Source organism: Ornithorhynchus anatinus, chromosome 1 (assembly GCF_004115215.2).
Source record: "Ornithorhynchus anatinus isolate Pmale09 chromosome 1, mOrnAna1.pri.v4, whole genome shotgun sequence".
Lineage (NCBI taxonomy): Eukaryota > Metazoa > Chordata > Mammalia > Monotremata > Ornithorhynchidae > Ornithorhynchus > Ornithorhynchus anatinus.
In genome coordinates this window covers 37,352,813-37,373,612 of record NC_041728.1, presented here as the reverse complement: position 1 = coordinate 37,373,612, position 20,800 = coordinate 37,352,813, and the positions used below count along the sequence as shown (strand labels likewise).

Below are 20,800 nucleotides of genomic sequence, written 5' to 3'. Positions count from 1 at the left end.
CTTACTATGTGCCAGGCACTGGGGCAGGTACAAGCAAATGGGGTTGGACACAGTCCCTGTGCCACATGGAGCCCCCAAAGTCTCTCGCGAAGTCACAGAGACAAACGACAGAGCCGGGATTAGAACACAGGTCCTTTCAACTCCACAGGTCCGGAGTTAGTATGCCGTCTTGAGTCCCTGCCCTTTGTTCCACCGGCCCCAAGCAACAACTATGCACGTGGAAACCAGTGGAGTCAACTTGCCTGAAATACAACTGGGAACCAACTCGCAATGCAAGCTTGCCCGATGGACTAACTACTCTTTTCCACTCACTTCTGGGGGTTTTTTCCTAAGGCACTTGCTATGTGCCACGTGCCAAGCACTGTACTGAGCGCTGGGGACAAGCACTGTACAAGCTAATCAGGTGGGACAACGTGGGGTTCACGGTCTCATCCCCCTTTTTCCGGGAGAGGTGACTGAGGTGCAGAGAAGGGAGTTGCCAGAGGTCACCTAGGAAGAGTGGCGGAATCAGGATTAGAATTAGGGCCTTCTGCTCCCAAATCCGGGCTCCGACCACCGGGCCATGCTGCTTCCCTCTTCGAGAAGCAGGGAGACGAGAAAAGTCTCCACTGGGAAGCCATTTACCGGGGCGAAGGGGTCGGTGAGGCTGGGAAAACCACATACCCCGTTGGAGGCTTTCTTCTTGGCCTTCCACTCGTCCAGCTGGGCCTTCGTCTTGGCGTCAACTTTGACCAGCAACTTCTTCTCGCCGATCTGCAGGTCGTGGAGCAGGCGGAGGGCCCGGAGGGTGGACTCGGGCTCCTTGTATTCGCAAAACCCAAAGGCTGGGATGGCGGGGGGGAAGTGAAAAGAGCCGTCAGCCACTGGGACGGGGGCGGAGGGGTCGGGGAACACGTCCCAAAAGTCTCCGTGACAGATTATCCCTGTTTTTTCACTAGACAACTTGTAGAATAGCGTCACTCCAGGCCAGGCAGAGAAGATGGAGCAGGAGAGAAAATTTACGTGTTCCCATTTTTGGCTAGTGAACAAATTTTTTAATAAAAAAGAAAAGCTTGGAAGAAAGTGAATGGCTACTATGAAAGGGGGGTCTGGGGCAGGGATCATATGTGAATTCCCATCCACTCCACCTGTTTCCAAACAGGTATTAGCAAATTATCTCTACTTTCAACAGAAAGGTGACCACCTCAATTTTTTCCAGTGGCTTCTCAAAATGTTGCGTTCAGAAGCCCACATGACAAGGGAAGCTAGGTGGAATTACTGAAACTCTGCAATATAGCAGTCACAGAACCTCAGGGAAATAAAAGGTCACAGGGAATTTACAATTTCTAGCTTTCACTTCTTTTTCTCTATTACTTTTGCCGTCAGGTTTCTTTCAAAAAAGTTAATTATGCAAAGGCACTGGTACAGTATGCACAACAACAAAACATTACACTTACCTTGAAGTTTTCCCGATGCACCTTGCACTCTCTTCCAGCTCAAAACCAAGCCACATTTCTTTATTAAAAAAAGGGGGGGGGGAGAGACATGGTTTTCATAAAATTCACTGCATGCACAAAATACAGGGGATACCGGCAATTACTTTGAAATCTGATTAAGCGAATACGTAAATATATCACTAAAGGGTATTCTCAGTTCTCTATTCTCGATTCCCAAACAGCACTACTGGCTTTAAAGAAAATCCTGCATATACAGAAGATTCTTAAAATTTTACTTTGTAAAACAGCGCTGCAAAACGGGGATTCGTCTGGAAAATGGGCCTTAAGAAGGTGAGCCTCACGTGGAATGTGTCTAACACGATCCGCTTGTATCTATCCCAGAGCTTAGTCAGGTGACCGACACATGGTAAGGACTTTACAAATACCCTTAAAAAGACTAAAGCCAAACCCCAACCTGGGCTGATTTGTGCCACCGGGACACTGCGGAACTTCTGGTGGGCAGGTACCCGAGGGAGCCAATTTGGGCAAAGGTAAAGGGCGGGGAGCAGTTCGATCTACAGCCTAGGAATTATAGGTCTTTCCCCTACCCCAGGTTCTTGGGCACTTTCCAGTAATCAATCAACGGTATTGCCAAATCCATAGCATTTTCAAATCCACCAGTCAATGATGAGGTAAATTAAGACTATGAGTTCAATGAGGAACTGAGGTCCGACCTGAGTACCTACCCCAGAGCTTAGAACAGTGTTTGACACACGATAAGGGCTTAACAAGTCCCACAGAAAGGAAAAAAAATTGCCTGATATTTTTCAAGTCTTAGTGTTGAACCAATTACCGCTATCAAAAGAAAGAAACAGCGCATTTCCTACAAACTGACAATTTGTGAGGGGAAAAAAAATAGCACAAACTATTCGGAGTAATTATAATGGAAGTTAATAAATCAAACTTAGACCCCAGCATCTCTTTTTTTTTTTTTTACGGTGACCGGGTGAGGTTTAAGAGAGTTGGTACATCTATCAACTAGGTCAGAGCCAAGCAATTTTTTACAGTGACCGGGTGAAGCTGAAGAGATTCAAAGCACCGAACGTACGGCTAAGAGCTGCCGGATGAGCATATCGGAAGCCTTCTCGGAAATGTTGCCAACAAAAACCGTAGTGGTGGGTCCACTGTTTTCGTCGTTTTCTTTGCTCTTTAAACCTGGGTGGTCTTTCCTGGCTCCGAGGTGCTTCCCCACCATCGAGACGGCAGTGGGTACTAGGACCTAAAGAGAAGAAAGATAAAGTTTTTGTAAGTGCTTGGCACATAGTAAGCGCCTGACGAATACCACGATTATAATTATCATTAGATGAACGGCACCCAATGACCCGCTCTTCGGTTATACTTACTGCTGGAGCGGTAGCCATAATGCCCATGGGTACGGGAATCATCGGGGTCCCTGAGGCGGAGGGGGGAAAAAAATTATCCGTGAGATTTCCAGAACTAGAATTCGTCCCCCATCACATGCGAAGGAAAGAAGCGTAACTCATGGCAGGTTACCGTGCGGACCCAAATCTAAAGACGGATGAGCTCATACGTCGAGTAACACGGCAGATGGGCACCAAAGCGACATTTCCATGTGCGGGGTGAAAGCATGCAGATCTGGAGTCCCTTCCCCCGGCATCGCATGCAACGAGGAGCTCCTCTGAAACCAAGCTGGAGTACCACACACGTGCATGACTCTTCCACGAGGGAAACACAGCAAAATCGCCATATTTTATCACCAGACTTTCACCTGGTCGGGCGGGCTCGTCCAATCCTTCCCAGATTTGGTCCGGGGGATGAACTGCTTACCGCCCAACTGCCGAGCCAATCTCCGGGAACCCCGGCCACCTTCCCATCCCGGCCACTCTGCTCCCGACACGCCTGTGACTGGTGACGGAACCCCGGGGAAGCCCTGCCCCTTCCCGCACCCGACGCGCCGACCGAGTGGGGCTCCTGGACACTTAAACTGCAGCGGCAAATGGTGTCCGCAAATATCCGAACCTCGGGAAGATTGGGGGGTGACTGTGCTTGGCTCTGTGACCTTTGGACAGCTGATATTGGCCCCATCCCCACAGCACTTATCTTTAAATTACACGCTATAAATTTCTGATTGATTCACACTCATGCCCGCCTCCCCCTCTCTAGACTGTAGGCTCGTTATGGGCAGGGCAATCCTGGTGTACTCCTTTCGTTCAACTCTATTTATTGAGCTCTTACTGTGTGCAGAGCTCTGTACTAAGCACCTGGGAGAGTACAATAGAACAATCAGCAGACACATTCCCTGCCCACGACGAGTTTACAGTCCGGGGGGAGACAGACATTAACAGAAAGAAATTACAGGTACATAGAGATATACACTGTATCCTCCCAAGCAGTTAGTACAGTGCTCTGCACAAGGTAAGCACTCAAAAAATAACATTGATTGATGATGTGGGGGACATCCTCTGGATCCTCTTTGCCACTGGACTTATCTTTCACCGAGCCCCGGCCCACGTCCTGGCCCGGAACGCCATCCCTCCTCAAATCTGACAGTGATTCTCCCAGCCTTGAAAGTCTTATTGAAGGCCCATCTCCTCCAGGAGGCCTTTCCAGACTAAGCCCCCCTTTTCCTCTTCTCCCACTCCCTTCTCCGTCACCCTGATTTTTTGTTCTTCCCCCCTCCCAGCCCCACAGCACTTATGTCCATATCTGTCACTTATTTCTATCAACGTCTGTCTCCGCCCCCGCCGACTGTAAGCTCACTGTGGGCAGGTAATGTGTCTGTTTACTGTTGAATTATGCTCTCCCAAGCATTCAGTACAGTAAGCGCTAAGTAAATATTACTGAATGAATGACTTGCTGGACTCTGAACTTTGCTTTCAAGGTTGCTTTCCATTTGTAGAATTTCATCTTTCCTATTGGGTCTAACACCAAACCCTTTCCCCACCCTCCAGGTTGTGAGCCCCCGGAAGGACCAGAGAGGGGTCTATCTCACTTGTGTATTTCTTTTCCCCCAGAGCTTAATACCGCGTTCTTTGCAAAGTAGGAGCTTAATAAACACTACTAGTCACCACTAAAAATATCCAAAGTGAAATGAATTTGATGACTAAATCAGTCTCTCCTGACTACCAACACTGTGACGCAAAACCAACACCAGCCATCAGTTAACTGATGAGAAAGAATCCATCTACATCTGTCATCTTTCCCATCCCCTCAGCACTGTACTCGTCTGCTCAACTGTATATATTTTCAATACCCTATTTATCTAATGAAATGTACATCGCCTTGATTCTATTTAGTTGCCACTGTTTTTACGAAGATGTTCTTCCCCTTGACTCTATTTATTGCCATTATTCTTGTCTGCCTGTCTCCCCCGATGAGACTGTAAGCCCGTCAAACGGCAGGGACTGTCTCTATCTGTTGCCGACTTGTTCATTTCAAGCGCTTAGTACAGTGCTCTGCACATAGTAAGCGCTCAATAAATACTATTGCGTGAATGAATGAAAAAGATGGATTCAATCAGTCACTGTACTTGGGAGAGGACAATACACAGAGTTAGTAGACGTCACCTGCCTACGCTGAGCTCACCAGTACAGAACTGGTTGCTTTGAATATTTTAAACATTTTTAGTCAGCAAACAGGTTTGTGAATTAATCACTTCAAGCACAGCGAGGCTTTTCGGTAAGCTAGACGTTATTCTTCTGAAAGACTCCCGAAAGCTGTTTGCAATGCACAGTCCCATAATTAGCAGATAAACCTCTACATAATGAAGCACATAAGCCTTTCGAGTACTGACGGTGCAAAATGTGTTCAAATATTGTCCGTGGTACAAGTGAAAGGGATGGCACCATTAACGGGGGTGGGGAGGGGATTCTGGTAAAGCATTTTCCAGATCAATGCTACTTAAACTGAGCGCTTACTCTGAGCAGAGCATTCTACTGAGGACTTGGGAGAGTACGTTACACCTGCCCAAGTAGCAAAGAGGGGCAGACGTTGAAAAAAAATCAAGGATATGTACATGAATGCCGTCAGGTTGAGGGTGGGGGTGAGCATCAAGTATTTATAGGGCACGGATCTAGTTACCTAAGTGATGCAGAAGGGGAGCAGGGAAAATGAGGTTTTTGCCAGGAAGGCCTCTTGGAGGAGATGGGATTTTAATAAAGCTTCAAAGGTGGGGAAGGTTGTGGTCTACTGGATATGAAAGAGGAGGAGGATGTGGGAAAGAGGACGGCGGAGAGATATGTGAGACTGAGGTACGGTGAACAGGTCGGGGTAGGAGGAGTGAAGCGTGCGGGATGGGCTGCAGCGGAAAATCAGCGAAGGGCAAAATCGGAAGGAGCAATCCCATTGAGCGTTTCCAAAAAGCCGATGGCAGGGAATTTCTCTCTGACACCAAGGCGGATGGGCAACCGTGGAGGGTTTTGAGGAGTGGAGAGACGTATACAAACTTTTTTTTTTTTTTTTTTTTAAGAAAAACGAACCGGGCAGCAGGGTGAAGTGACGAGACGTAGGAAGGAAGGTGGGCGAAGGGAGGCTGCTGCGGTAGTCAAAGCGGAGAGGATTAAGGCGCTTGGATCGGCATGGACGCGTTTGGACGGAGCGGGAAGGGCGGATTTTACCCATGTTGGGAAGGTAGAACCCGAGAGATCCGGTGACAGAATGAATATGGGGACTGAATGAGAGAGGTGAGTCGAGGATAATGCCCAGTTACGGGCTTGTGAGCCGGGGAGGAGAGTGGTGTGGCCTACAGAGATGGGAAAGATGGGGAACACGGGATCTGGGTGTGTGTTCTGCTCGAGGTGTCGAAGGATCATCATCGGAGTTGAGATGTCCTGAAGGCAGGAGAAAATGTGAGAATGCAGAGAAAGAGACAGGTCAGGACTCGAGACGTAGATTTGGGAATCAGTGGCGAAGAGATGGTTGAGAGAGAGAGTGGGTGTAGATGGAGAACAGAAGGGGACCCAGGAAACTGAGCCTTTGAGGCACTCCCACAGTTGGGGGCGGGAAGCAGAGGAGGAGCCCGCAAAAATACAGAATGTGAGGCCAGAGAGTTAGGAGGACCCGGAGAGAACCGTGTCGGTGGAACCAAACATTCTCACTAAAAGCATCTACTATGCGCTGATGATTCTTTCATTTCATTCTAGAAGGGCCAAGTACGAACATTCTTCAAACACCTCAGATGCAGTCCTGTAAAAACCCCTCTGTATCAGTGTTTCAACAACTGTTATAGTGAGAAAGAGGGTTAGTGGTGAAAAAATGATGCAAAAACAACCGCAAAGAGCACATGGCTTCTATCAGATCGGAAGAAATTCAAGAAGGACAGAGGAAGACAGGAGCAGGCTTGCTTCCAAAGCTTTATGAGGCCAAACGATGAATTCAACTATTGCACTTTGCTTCCTTCTAACATTTCTCTACCGTTACAAGTGGTTAGTAGCACCGTTATGGGGAAACCATTTGGAAACTATTTAAAATCAGCTTTGAGTAAACAACGGACTTTTAAATAGCCGCCAGTTGGCTCCTTTTGGGGGCTAATGAACTACCGATAACTTGACCTGCCACTCGGATCCCGCCTACTTGCCCGACAAAATCACCTCACATTAGACACCATCCACCTGTTGTCACGATATGATGCTTTTCTTCCCTTCCAATGTATTTTACCCAAATATCACTCTAAAAAATTAATAATTGTATCGCAGGGATGATTCTACTGGAAATATGGTTTGGGAGAGTCTGCTGATCAAATATTCTAATACAAAGCCATCTCAAAAGTGAACATGCCGCACTTACCTTCTGCTGCCTCTCATAATTTTGTATCGTATTCATCAGAAAGTAAATTTTACTTAACAGTTTTCCTCTCAAAGGGATTTAAAATATTCAAGATAGTCTCCCAAAAGCATCGTCAGATTTAGGAAAAAGAATTAATTCCTACTCTGTAGAGGAACAGAGGCACTCGCTTCCTACCGAATCAGGTTCTAAAACAGTAATTGAAAACACACTCTGACATCAGTTCAGTTCACCGTGGGTTAAAACTCGGGGTGAAGTACGGACTCTGCTGGACCCCCAAATTTCCAAGTGATGGGGAGGTTAAAAGTGAGGTAAAACTCAGACTGAAGAATGGATTATACTGTTGGAAACCCAAACTTCCAATGAAGGGAAAGCTATGTTAAAACTCACGATGAAGCAGGGACCGTATACGCTGTTGGACCCCAAAATCTCCAAGGGTGGGAAAGGGAAAAAACATCCTCATGCCCCATCACACTGAGGTCCAATACAGCACAGTTCCAAGAAAAAGACTGTTTTAAACCATATTATCGCAACATCCAGCGTAAAGTACAGGATTCCTTATTCTACTCCTTGATGCTTCCTCAGAGCAATCCAGAAAAAAAAAATCCCCTTTTTGAGTATTTGCCAGAATGAACCATCAGAGCCAAAAAAGAGCGATTTGTTTCCAAGCTATTCATTTTGAGTTTGCCTTAAAAAGAACAAAACGCTCAAACTGTTAAAGACCTGGACGTCGGATTCTCTGTCTTTTTGCCCTTCCTTCGGTCTGAGGTACTGGGGAGCCGAGGCTGGAACTGGGCCAATCACAACTACGGAAACCGAGCCAACCAATTTTACTCAACTTCTCTGCGATGTGATTTCTCTGGAATTTCCGTTTCAGACAACGGGCAGATGCTTTTCAGGGGTCTACACCACTTCGGAGAACGCGTGGCCAGAGAATCTGCAGAACTGATACTGGAATAGGGAACTTCACAACCCTCTTTGGCTGGTTTAAAAATTAGTCCAAGAGAGGAGAACGTATTGTACTCTCCCAAGTGCTCAGTACAGTACTCTGCACATAGTGCGCGCTCAATAAACACCACCGATTGATTCGGAACTGAAGGGCTGTCCCCACTGCCAGAAGCAGCCTCCTGTACAAAACGATGCCATTTTACCAGCCCAATTCGGAGTACTAAGCGCTTGGGAGAGCACAAGGCTACAGAATTAGCCAACACGTTCCACAGATTCCACAGTCCCCTCTCGAACCAAGAAGTAACACTGCTTCTAGGAATTTCAGTGGTGTCCATTTGGGAAGGGGGTGGTGAAAAAAGGGTATATGGACGGAGGGTTTTCGACATCTGTGATGACTGAGGAGAAGCAGCATGGCCTGGGAGTCAGAAGGACCTGGGTCCTAAACCCGGCTCCGCCACATGCCTGCTGTTTGACCTTCTCTGGGCCTCAGTTCCCTCATCTGTAAAATGGGGATAAGAGTGTGAGCCCCAGGTGGGATGGGGGCTGTGTCCAACCCGATTAACTTGTATCTACCTTGCCCCAGTGCTTAAGAACACTGATCGGCACATAGTGAGTGCTTAACCAGTACCATAATATTATTTTTTGCTGCCCTGAATTCGTTGCGGGCAGGGGATGTGTCTGTTTATTGCTACGCTGTCCTCTTCCGAGCGTTTAGTCCAGTGCTCTGCACACAGTAAGCGCTCCATAAGCTCTCTGGAGGCCCTAGTCATCCTCGGGAGCCGCTTTCCTGGAGGAATTGAGCTCCCTGTGGACTGAGAGCTTGTTGTGGGCGGGAAAAATGTCTATATTATTGTACTGTCCTCTCCCAAGCGCTCAGGATTTATCGACCGAATGAATGAACTGGGGCAAGAGCTGAGTCTCACGGGGCCCGTTCCCCACTTAGCGCGAGGGGTTCTGTAACAGCCAACATCCCCCCCAGAGACCATCTCTACACCCTCAACAACTCGTGAGACAGCACCGGGGTGCGACTAGAAGCTGTCTTCCCGGAGCAAAGAGCGTCACCAGTCGGAGGCAAGTTAGGTCGGCAAGTTGCTTCACTTCCCTGTGCCTCGGTGACCACATCTGGAAAATGGGGATGGGAGGGTGAGCTCCACGTGGGACAGGGACTGTGCCCAACATGCCTAGCTTTTATCTACCCCAGTGCTTAGTACAGTGCCTGGCACCCAGTAAGCGCCTTAATGAATACCCTTAAAAATAAAAATAAGACTCCCTCCTCCCGGCACTGTTCATTTACATGCCTTTCTAGACTGTAAACTCCTAAGCCAGGAACGTGTCTGCTGATTCTGTTGTACTGTCCTCTCCCAGTGCTCAGAACAGCGCTCTGCACAGAGTGAGCACTCGATAAAAGACCATTGTTTCATTATCTTCTCCCATTTAAATTGGGAGCCCCAGGCGGATTTCTGATCTGCTAAGCTTGTATGCCCCCTAAGGCCTCAGTGTGCAGAGAGAGCAACTCAATTCGATTTTCGATTCCATTTATTGAACGCTCGCTGCGTGTAAAGCACTGTACTGAGCGCTTGGGAGAATACAACAATAAACAGTCACGTGGCAAGGGATTGACTCCCTAATTAGCTGGCTCTGGCTACATCTGGTCTAAATCCCTTCAAGATTTGACCAGGGCCGGAGAGCAGAGAGGGAGGGGAAAACATACCAGATTCATTCAATCGTATTTATTGAGCGCTTACTGTGTGCAGAGCACTGTACTAAGCGCTTACCGACCATCGGGCCGGTCTTACTGGGGGAATAAAGGCATCGGTAGCCAATCGACACGTTCTACGGCATGATATTGCTCACGGCCAGGAGTGAGAAAAACGAACATCAAAAACACTTTTCCCACCCCTGGATGAGCGACGCATCTCGCGCAGAAGCAGCGTGACCAAGTGGATAGAGCACGGGCCTGGGTTCTAATCCTGGCTCGGTCACTCATCTGCTGTGTGACCCTGGGCAAGTCACTTTACTTCTCCGTGCTTCAGTTACCTCCTCTGTAAAATGGGGATTGAGACTGTGAGGCCCACGGGGGACAGGGACTGGGTCCAACCCGATCTGATTCTAGCCACTCCAGTGCTTAGTACAGTGCCTGGCACATAGGAAGCGCTCAACAGATACCATAATTATTATTATTACTATTAACCGCTGAGGTAGACATGAGGTTGTAGGATTGGACCCGGTGCCTGTCGTACCCGGGGCTCACTTTCTCAACCTCCATTTTACAGTAGAGGGAACTGAGGCCCAGAAGTGAAGTGAAGGACACCCAGCAGACGCGTGGGGGAGTCGGGATCAGAACCCAGGTCCTCTGACTCGCAGCCCCGTGCTCCATCCGCTGGATCAAGCTGTTTCTTGACAGATTCCGAGGAGACTCCTGCAATAACGGCCGCCCGTAAACTCCAAATGCCTTCGATTTTCCCTGGGGTGGGGGGAGAGGAGGAATTTTCCACGGTTCCACAATATCCAATAGCCATAAAACACGTCAGACTTACCTGGAGGCACGGGGGGAGGGAAGCCGGGAAACTGTGGAGGTGGAATCCCTGGCGGGAGAGCAGGGATTCCCATCGGAGGTCGATTCAAGTGAGGAGGGAAAGACATTCTTGCTGAAGCAATCTAAAAGGAGAATAGTCGCAGGCATTTAATGTGAGATGGGCGGTAGACAGACCACGTCGAGTACGCTTTCCCGCTAAACCTTCCGAAGCAGCATGGCTCAGTGGGTAGGTCCCGGGCCTGGGAGTCAGAAGGACCTGGGTTCTAATCCCAGCTCCACCACTTGTTAGCCGGGTGACCTTGGGCAAGTCACCTCCTTCTCGGGGCCTCGGTTCCCTCGGGTGTAAAATGGGGATGACGTCTGCGAGCCCCATGTGGGAAATGGACCGTGTCCAACCTGATTAGCCTGAATCTACCCCAGAGCTTAGAGGTCTGCCTGGCACAAAGTAAGCGCTAATAAAGGCCAGAAGAAAATTAAAACCCCCTCCCCGGATAGACCATCCATCAATAATATTTACTGAGTCGTCACTTGGTGTATGCTAAGTGTTTGGGAGAGTAAATTACAACAGAATCGGGTCTGACATATAGTAAGCGCTTAACAAATACCATTAATTATTATTCAAAGCACTCGATGACCTCGCCCCCTCCTACCTCACCTCGCTGCTCGGAGCCGGGATGAGAACCCAGGTCCTCCTGACTCCCAGGCCCGGGCTCTACCCACTGGGCCACGCTGCTTCTCCGCTGTACTAAGCCCTGGGGTCGACATGAGATAATCAGGTTCCACGCAGTCCTCGTCCCCCACGGGGCTCAAGGTCTTAATCCCCATTTTACAGATGAGGAACTGAGGCACAGAGAAGTTAAGTGACTTGCCCAAGGTCACACAGAGCAGACAAGTGGAGGAGCCGGGATTAGAACCCGGGTCCACCAGGCCATGCTGCTTCTCATCCCTTCTGAATCCGAACCCAGTCCAACCCGCTAGAGTTAAACCCCCCGGTTAATCTCCTGTGAGCATAAAAATAACTTCTCACTTTTCCCTGGGAGGTGGGGGGGAGGCAAAACCAACATAAAGGTGAAAGAAGATTCAAAAAGACAGTCGGCCTGACAGAGCACTCAGAGCGGGAGACGGCGACAGGCAAAGAAAGGAGGGAGCTACGCAGGGAGCCAAATGGATGTAAAATAGAGACCGGCAGAGAAAGTAGGGAGCGATGCAGGGAGCGGTGCGGGGAGCGATGCAGGGAGCTAAATGGACGTAAAACAGCAACAGGCCAAGAAATCAAGGAGCTAAGCAGGGAGCTAAATGGACATAAAACAGCAACAGGCAAAGAAAGGGAGGAGCTAAACAGGGAGCTAAGTACCCGGAAAACAGCAACGGCGAGGAAAGCAGGAAGCTAAATGGGCGTAAAACAGCGACAGGCAAAGCAAAGGGCTAAGCAGGGAACTAAATGGACGGAAAACAGCGACAGGCAGAGAAAGCAGGGAGCTAAGCGGTGAGCTAAGCGTGCAGTGCGCCCAAAACAGCGACTGGCCGACAAAGCAGGGAGCTAAGCGGGGCGTTGCCAGAGGCAAGAAAGTGAAGAAAGGCTTTGGAACCCGGGAAAAGTTCCGAAGAGGGGTCGGGCAACAGTGGGCAGGAGTCAGAGAACACCCGGCTGTAATAGACAAGGCCTTCTCCGGAACTCACACAATTACAGTGGTCGAATGCAAAACGGAAAATATGCAAGAGGGGCACGGGGGCCGCGCTGAATTTCCACCTGTGTATTTTCTCCCAAGGCTTAGGACAGTGCTCTGCACACAGTAAGCGCTTCTTACATACCACCTTTAGTACTAAGACACCATCTCAACCTCTCACCATGCCATAAACTTTCTAACGTGGGCAGGGAACGTGTCTGTTATATTGTTATACTGTCCTCTCCGAAGCGCTTACTACAGTGCTCTGCACCCCGTAAGCGCTCGATAAATACGACTGCCTGCCCCCCCGCAACCCGGGGCGCTCTCCCAACTGTTTTGTTCTATTGGGCTCTCCCAAGCGCTCAGTACAGTGCTCTGCACCCAGGCAGCGCTCAGTAAATACCACCGCTTGACGGACTGATGGCCGCTCTCTTGTACTCGGCTCCTTTTCAGCCTCGGCTCCCACTCCCCTCGCTCCACCTCTGGCTCTCAAAAGCCGCGGCCCGGTGGTCGGGGAGTCGGAAGGACCCGGGTTCTAATCCTGGCCTCGCCGCTTGTCCGTTGGGTGACCCTGGGCAAGTCACTTCGCTTCTCCGGGTCCCACTTCCCTCATCTGGAAAACGGGGACGAAGGCTGTGAGCCCCACGTGGGACGTGGACCGTGTCCGACCCGACTGGCTCGTATCTGCCCCGACGACTAGTACAGTGTCTGGCACGGAGTACGTGCTTAACAAATACCATTTGCTTTTTCCCTAGAAGGAGGGAGGTGGAGGGATATCTTTCTAGCCCAGCACCTGCTCCCACCTGCGTTCTCCGGGACAATCGTCCGACTGTACTTATTGAGCGCTTCCTGTGTGCAGAGCACCGTACTGAGCGCTTGGGAGAGGGCAAATCGCCCAGAGTCGGCAGACACGATCCCGGCCCGCAACGAGCTTAGAGTCTACAGGGGTAGACGGTCGTTAGTAGAAATAAATAAATGACAGACGCGGACGTACGGGCTGCGGGAGCAAATCCCAGGACAGGGGTGACGCAGAAGGGAGCGAGAGAGGCGGAAACGTTTTCTCTCAACATAGGCTGACCGAATTGGCCAAAAAATTTAAAAATCCAACTAAAAATGCTCTGAAGCGCACGTCAGGGCGAGCATATAATTCACCTCTATTACCAGCACAACGTCAGAGCCCCCGGGACGAGCTGGAGGGGTGAAACTCTGCAGGTCATGGCTACTTATCTCGGGTGCTGCTCATTAGCCTTCTCAACAACTCCGCCGCCCCAAACTGGGACTCCGGATCGATCGGAACTGAGGTGCGGGCGGGAGGGCGGAAAAATGGAGGGGGGAAGCGGTAACCGATGAATCGATCGATGGTATTTATTGAGCGCCTACTACGTACGGAGCGCCTCTACTTGGGAGAGTTCGACAGAACAAAAGCAACAGACACGTTCCCTACCCGTGACAAGCTTCCAGTCTCGAGGGGAAATTCTCGGTGTTCATAAATTCTACTCCCACCCCCGTTATTTCTCCGCTAGACTGCCGGACTTACTCCGCTTACACCCAGAGGTTACTTTTTCTACTCGGAAGCTACTCGCTCAAATGAAGTCTGGATTGTTTGCATATTTAATTCATCAGTGTCATCCCTTCCCCCCTTTACCTTAAATAAAGGTTTTACTTCCATATCTTTATAACACAGTTACCACCTAGAAAGAATTTAGAGTATTAGTACATTTATGCACTGTGGGGAAAAGGGAAGGTGGAATGGCGACATTGAAATCATTACTCGTCCGTAACGGTTTAACAGAACGCAAATACCTTAAACGAGACTAGGATACGAAGCGTCTCCTCTGACACTGCTAGGGTATTCTGCAATCAATCAATCGCATTTATTGAACACTTTGTAGAGAGCACTGTACTACGCGCTTGGGAGAGGACGCGATAACAACGGAAGAGGATCGACTCGGTCCCTGCCCACGACGAGCTTACCGTCTCACGGTCACCGACACCTGCCGACTTTTGCCACAGCACCGGTCACCGTTAAAAGGGCAACGCCATCTTTTGCGGAGGAAATGTTTTCCGGGTCGCGCTTGGAGGGGGGTTTTCTAAATGAAGAGGGGCAGTGCGGCCTCCTGGAAACAGGAGACCCGAGTCTGAGAGCCAGATTCCAGCCCTAGTCCCGTCACTTGCCGGCTGTGTGACCCTGGCCAAGTCGCCTCGCTTCTCTGTGCCTCGGTTCCTCAATCTGCCAAACGGGGAATCCGTAAACATGGGCAGCAAGACCCATGTGGGACGGGGTAGGTACCTCATCTGATCACCTTATATCTACCCCACCACTTTAAACTATGCCAATAATAATAATAATCCTTACAATTATTAGAGTGGCTATTTCATACGCATATTTTATACGGCTGCCCGGGACACACTGCTTCTATTGCAACTCATTTAGAGTCCCGCCTCAAAAAATATTACTAAGAGAGTATGGAAACGTGACAAATGGTTCCAAGTTCTAATGCAGGTACTAAGAATAAATTCAAGGGAAGGGTGCCATTCTGGGAAGAGAATGGATAAAATACCAAATTATGTTCGGGAGGCTGGAATAGAATTTTTTTTTTCCCGTCAAGAAGGCGGGCACGTTCTGGGACTGTAACGACAGTTCGCCCGGCAGGTTCTACGTTCGACACCAATCAAAGAAATAGTGCTAATTTCCATTTATAGCGAGCACGTGACATTTCCTGGTTGGCTAGTTCAACCCCAATCTTTGCTTTCCTGTTTACAAATTGATAAAAAAAAATCTCCCTCGCGTCGAAATAGTCTTTTGAACCTGCAAAAATACTTGGAATTTTTACAGTCTTTCATCTTGGCGAGTTTCTGGTACTCTTTTGCTTCCAACAGCCTAGACGTTAAAAACATTGAAAACGCTATTTTCTCTTCAAGGCCTTCCACTTACAGCGGGATGGCCTAAGTGACCAGAGAAAGGCTCTGATCTTGGACACATCGAAGCTAGGAAGCAGAAGATCCAAACGCCCGGCCAGAGTGACAGGTTTCTCCAACAACTTTCCTTCCTGAAGTAAAATTCAAAAAGAAATTTTTAACAAAAAGAAAGCCGACCAGTGTCCGAGAGAGAGAGGCTCTCTTGTAAAGGGTGACAGTAGATTCAGGTGGATGGTCGAGAAATAAGGGAGTCTTTATCTTGCACAAATTTAAAGTAGTTTTCACGGTTTCACAGTTTTAAAGGATTCAAGTGGTACGTCTCGTTTCTAAGAGTTCGATTTCCAAATTAAGATGACGACCGTGTACCCCAAAGAAAGTAATTTTCATAATTTGATATTCCCAGAGAGATCTAAAATGATGGTTTCAGAAGAAACTGATTGAATTCCAAGATTTTAGTCTCTTTTTCAGCTGGGGGTGGATGATAGCTCTATAATTCCGCCTCTCTGAAACGAAGATTTAATGGCGCCGTGTTTACAGCATTTCCTTGGGGAGGGAAAAATGGCATAATGTTTATCATATCTCCTTGGGGAGGGAAAAAATTTCTTCTCTGACCGAGGAATTCTCCATGAAGAAGGACACCTCTGAAAAGAGGACTGCAAGACAGTAAACTCAATAAGGACACAAAAGAATAATTGAAACCCCAGGCCCCAATCCTCCTGAGGAATTCGATTTTTCTGAGGGTTTTGACACTCGACTGAAGCTCAACTTTAATCCCGCCCAATGCTGATTTGAAGCTGGCTGGGAAAGGGAAATCCGTTCTACTCCACGCTCCCGAGCGCTTACTACAGCGCTCTGCACACGGTAAGCGCTCAATAAATATCAGTGACTGATTGAGAGAGCGGAATCCCTTTCCGCGAGGTCACACGCACCTACGATACCCGGGTATCGTTCTTTAGGATTTCTTTTTTTTTTTTCCCAGAAAGACTAAATCTTTTCTCATTCATTACTTCTCTGCCAAATTTATAACTTATCAGTGATATTGTAAATTCAATTCAATTTCTAATAGAGCGCTGCTCAGGAGAAATGGGAGCGTAGCGCCAAGCAGCGTGGCCCGGAGGTCGGAGGACGTGGGTTCTAATCCCGGTTCCGCCACCGGTCTGCTGCTGTGTGGCCTTGGGCAAGTCGTTTGACTTTCCTGTGCTCCCTTCCCTGCAGAAAGGGAACTGAGCCCGGGAGCCCCACGTAGGACATGGACTGTGTCCAACCCCATTAGCCTCCATCTACCCCAGTGCTTCGCACACAGTAAGCGCTTATCAAATACCACGGAAAAGTGGGGTCGTTCACCATACACGCTCTGCTCCACACACAGTAAGTGCTCAATACATACCCCTGATTGATTGATTGATTGATTGGGAGTAAGGGCAAGGAGCCTGTCTCCCCGCTCGGTCATACTGCCCGCTCCCAAGTGCTCAGTTCAGTGCCCTGCACACATTAAGCGCTCAATAAGTAGCCCTGTTGGATCGACCGATGGACCGCAAGCTCACTGTGGGCCGGGAACGTGTCCACCAACGCGGTTAATTGGTATTTTCTCAAGCGCTTCGTACAGCGCTCTCCGCAAATACCACGGCGAGCCCCAACTGTTGTAGTGGACGCTCCCGAGCGCCCAGTACAGTGCTCTGCACCCAGCCAGCGCTCAACAGGCAGCCCTGACCGACCGATCGACGGACCGTAAGCTCGTGGTGGGCGGGGAACATGTCCACCGACGCGCTTAGGGGGGATTTTTCTCAAGCGCTCAGTACAGGGGTCTCGATTAACCCCTTCCCCGATTGACTGAAAGCACCTGGGGGGCAGCTGCATCCCCCAGCGCCCACTACAGTGCTGTGCACACAGCAGGCGCTCAAACAGTAGGCCTGATCGATCGATGGCCTGTAGCTCGTGGTGGGCGTCCCCCATCGAGGTCGCACGGGATTTTTAGGCGCTTAGTACGGCGCTGCCCCAGAGTGGCAGCCCCCCGAGCGCCTATCCCAGTGCCGTGCACGCAGCAGGCGCTCAAACAGTAGGCCCGATCGATCGATCGATCGTAGCTCGGGGTGGGCGTCCGCCATCGGGGTTGGATGGGATTCTCTCAAGCGCTTAGTACAGCGCTCTCCCTCACCACCACCGACTGACAGCTGCGTCCCCGGGCTACTGTAATGGACGCCCCCGACAGGGCCGTGCACACAGCAGGCGCTCAAACAGTAGGCCCGATCGATCGTAGCTCGGGGTGGGCGTCCGCCATCGGGGTCGCACGGGCTTTTCAAGCGCTTGGTACAGCGCTGCCCTAGCAGCCCCTCCCGAGCGCCTATCCCAGTGCCGTGCACGCAGCAGGCGCTCAAACAGTAGGCCCGATCGATCGATCGTGGCTCGGGGTGGGCGTCCCCCCCATCGGGGTCGCATGGGCTTTGCAAGCGCTCAGGACAGCGCTCCGCCCAGAGCAAGCGCTTACCAAATCCCCACGTTATTACAGAGCGGCAGCCCCCCCCCCCCCGGGGGGGCGCTTACAACAGTGCCGGGCACACAAGGAAGGGGTGCAAAGCCGGGGGCGGCTCCCAAGGCTTCGCACATAGTGAGCGCTCCGGCGATGGGGGGGGGGGGGAAACGGGGCCGCCCCGGGGCGAGGAAAGACCCGGATGGAGCCGCCATGGGCCCGCTTGGCCCCAGCCCGCCCGCCGGTCCTTCTCCTCGCCGTCGGTCCTCCGGGGTCCGGCGGGCCGCTCGCACTCACCCGCCGCCGAGGAAAGGGTCCCGATGCCCTTGGGCTTTCGGGGTCCGAGGCCCGGGAGCGGCGCTGGCCCGGCGGGAGGCTCGGTCGGGGAGGCTCCTGCTCGCCCTAGGCCGCAAAGCCAGCCGCGCTACCTGGCGGGGGTCCGGCCCGGCCGCCGCCGCCTTCCCGGCCTGCCCCGCGAGCCGGGAGGAGGGGCCGGACGGAACCATAGAGTCGCCGCCCGCCCCACGCGGGGACCATCGAGACGGCGGCGGCTAGAACGGCCCCACCCGCGCGGCCGCCATCTTTGCTAGGGGCAGCCCGGCCCCGCGGCCGGCGCCATCTTGGGGTCAGATGCCCCCCCCCCCCCCGGGTGGAGACCCCCGAGGCGGCCCTTTTCTAATAATGATCCTAATCGCCGCGATTAGGTGGCTCAGCGCCGGGCGGGGAGGGGGGATGCAGGGTCGTCTGCGTGGGGCTGACGGGCTTCAGGCCCCATTTTAGAGACGTGAGGGAACTGAGGCCCAGAGGAGGGAAGTGACTTGCCCAATGTCACACGGCCGACCAGCAGCGGAGCTGGGATTAGAACCCATCATCATCATCATCATAATATAATGATGGCATCTGTTAAGCACTTACCATGTGCCAAGGCTATCGGGGTAACAGAGGCCCAGAGAAGTGAAGTGACTTGCCCAATGCCACACAGCCCACCAGCAGCGGAGCTGGGATTAGAACCCATCATCATCATCATCATCATCATCATCATCATCATCATCATCATAATAATATAATGATGGCATCTGTTAAGCACTTACTATGTGCCAAGGTTATCAGGGTAACAGAAGGCCAGAGAAGTGAAGTGACTTGCCCAATGCCACACAGCCGACCAGCAGCAGAGCTGGGATTAGAACCCATCATCATCATCATCATCATCATCATCATCATAATATAATGATGGCATCTGTTAAGCACTTACTATGTGCCAAGGCTATCGGGGTAACAGAGGCCCAGAGAAGTGAAGTGACTTGCCCAATGCCACACAGCCGACCAGCAGCGGAGCTGGGATTAGAACCCATCATCATCATCATCATCATCATCATCATCATCATCATCATAATAATAATATAATGATGGCATCTGTTAAGCACTTACTATGTGCCAAGGTTATCAGGGTAACAGAGGGCCAGAGAAGTGAAGTGACTTGCCCAATGCCACACAGCTGACAAGCAGCGGAGCTGGGATTAGAACTGATAATAATAATAATAATATAATAATGATGGCATCTGTTAAGCACTTACTATGTGCCAAGGTTATCAAGGTAACAGAGGCCCAGAGAAGTGAAGTGACTTGCCCAATGCCACACAGCTGACAAGCAGCAGAGCTGGGATTAGAACCCATCATAATAATAATAATAATGATAATAATAATAATATAATGATGGCATCTGTTAAACACTTACTATGTGCCAAAGTTATCAGGGTAACAGAGGCCCAGAGAAGTGACTTGTCCAAAATCACACAGCTGACAAGCAGCAGAGCTGGGATTAGAAGCCATAATAATAATAATAATAATAATAATAATAATAATATAATGATGGCATCTGTTAAGTGCTTACTATGTGCCAAGGTTATCAGGGTAACAGAGGCCCAGAGAAGTGACTTGTCCAAAGTCACCAAGCTGACAAGCGACGGAGCTGGGATTAGAAGCCATACTAATGATGATGATGATGACATTTGTTAAGTGCTTACTATGAGCGAAGCACTGTTCTAAGCACTAGGAGGGATACAAGGTCATCAGGTTGACCTACGTGGGGCTGACAGGCTTCAGCCCCATTTTACAGATGTGAGGGAACTGAGGCCCAGAGAAGTGAAGTGACTTGCCCAATGTCACAGAGCAGACAAGTGGAGGACCTGGGATTAGAACCCATAATAATAATAATAATAATAATAATAATAATCATAGTAATGGTGGCATCTGTTAAGCGCTTACTATGTGCCAAGTACTGTTCTAAGCACTGGAGGGGATACCACGGTTATCAGGATAACAGAGGCCCAGAGAAGTGAAGTGACTTGTCCAAAGTCACCCAACTGACAAGCAGTGGAGCCGGGATTAGAACCCATAATAATAATAATAATAATATCTGTTAAGCACTTACTATATGCCAAGAACTGTTCTAAGCGCTGGAGGGGGTACCAAGGTTATCAGGGTAACAGAGGACCAGAGAAATGAAGTGACTTGTCCAAGGCCGCACAGCAGACAAGCAGCAGAGCTGGGATTAGAACCCATAAAAATAATAATAATAATGATGATGGCATCTGTTAAGCGCTTACTATGTGCCAAGAACTGCTCTAAGCACTGGAGGGGATACCAGGTTATCAGATGGCCCCATCTGGGGTCACAGTCTTAATCCCCAATTTACAGATGAGGGAACTGAGGCAGAGAGAGAGTGAAGTGACTTGTCCAAGGCCACATAGCAGACAAGTGGTGGAGTTGGGATTAAAACCCATAATAATAATAATAATAATAATAATAATCTGTTAAGCACTTACTACGTGGCAAGAACTGTTTTAAGTGCTGGAGGGGATACCAAGGTTATCAGGGTAACAGAGGCCCAGAGAAGTGAAGTGACTTGCCCAATGTCACACCAATAATAATAATAATAATAATAATGGCATCTGTTAAGTGCTTACTATGTGCCAAGAACTGTTCTAAGCACTGGAGGGGATACAAGGTTATCAGGAGGTCCCACGTGGGGCTCACGGTCTTAATC

General features: G+C 49.9%; 1 protein-coding gene across 1 annotated transcript in view; it reads right to left on the bottom strand.

Annotated features, from left to right (window-relative positions):
- RBM25 (RNA binding motif protein 25) overlaps positions 1-18,207 on the bottom strand; it is a 43,475-nt gene extending 25,268 nt beyond the window's left edge. The window contains 7 exon segments of the mRNA XM_029080194.2: positions 662-824; positions 1,437-1,494; positions 2,524-2,694; positions 2,819-2,868; positions 10,703-10,823; positions 14,014-14,059; positions 18,052-18,207. Of these exon segments, the coding sequence (XP_028936027.1) occupies positions 662-824; positions 1,437-1,494; positions 2,524-2,694; positions 2,819-2,868; positions 10,703-10,823; positions 14,014-14,037 (587 nt within the window). The 5' untranslated portion in view covers positions 14,038-14,059; positions 18,052-18,207.
- Between the last annotated feature and the right edge of the window lie 2,593 nt (positions 18,208-20,800).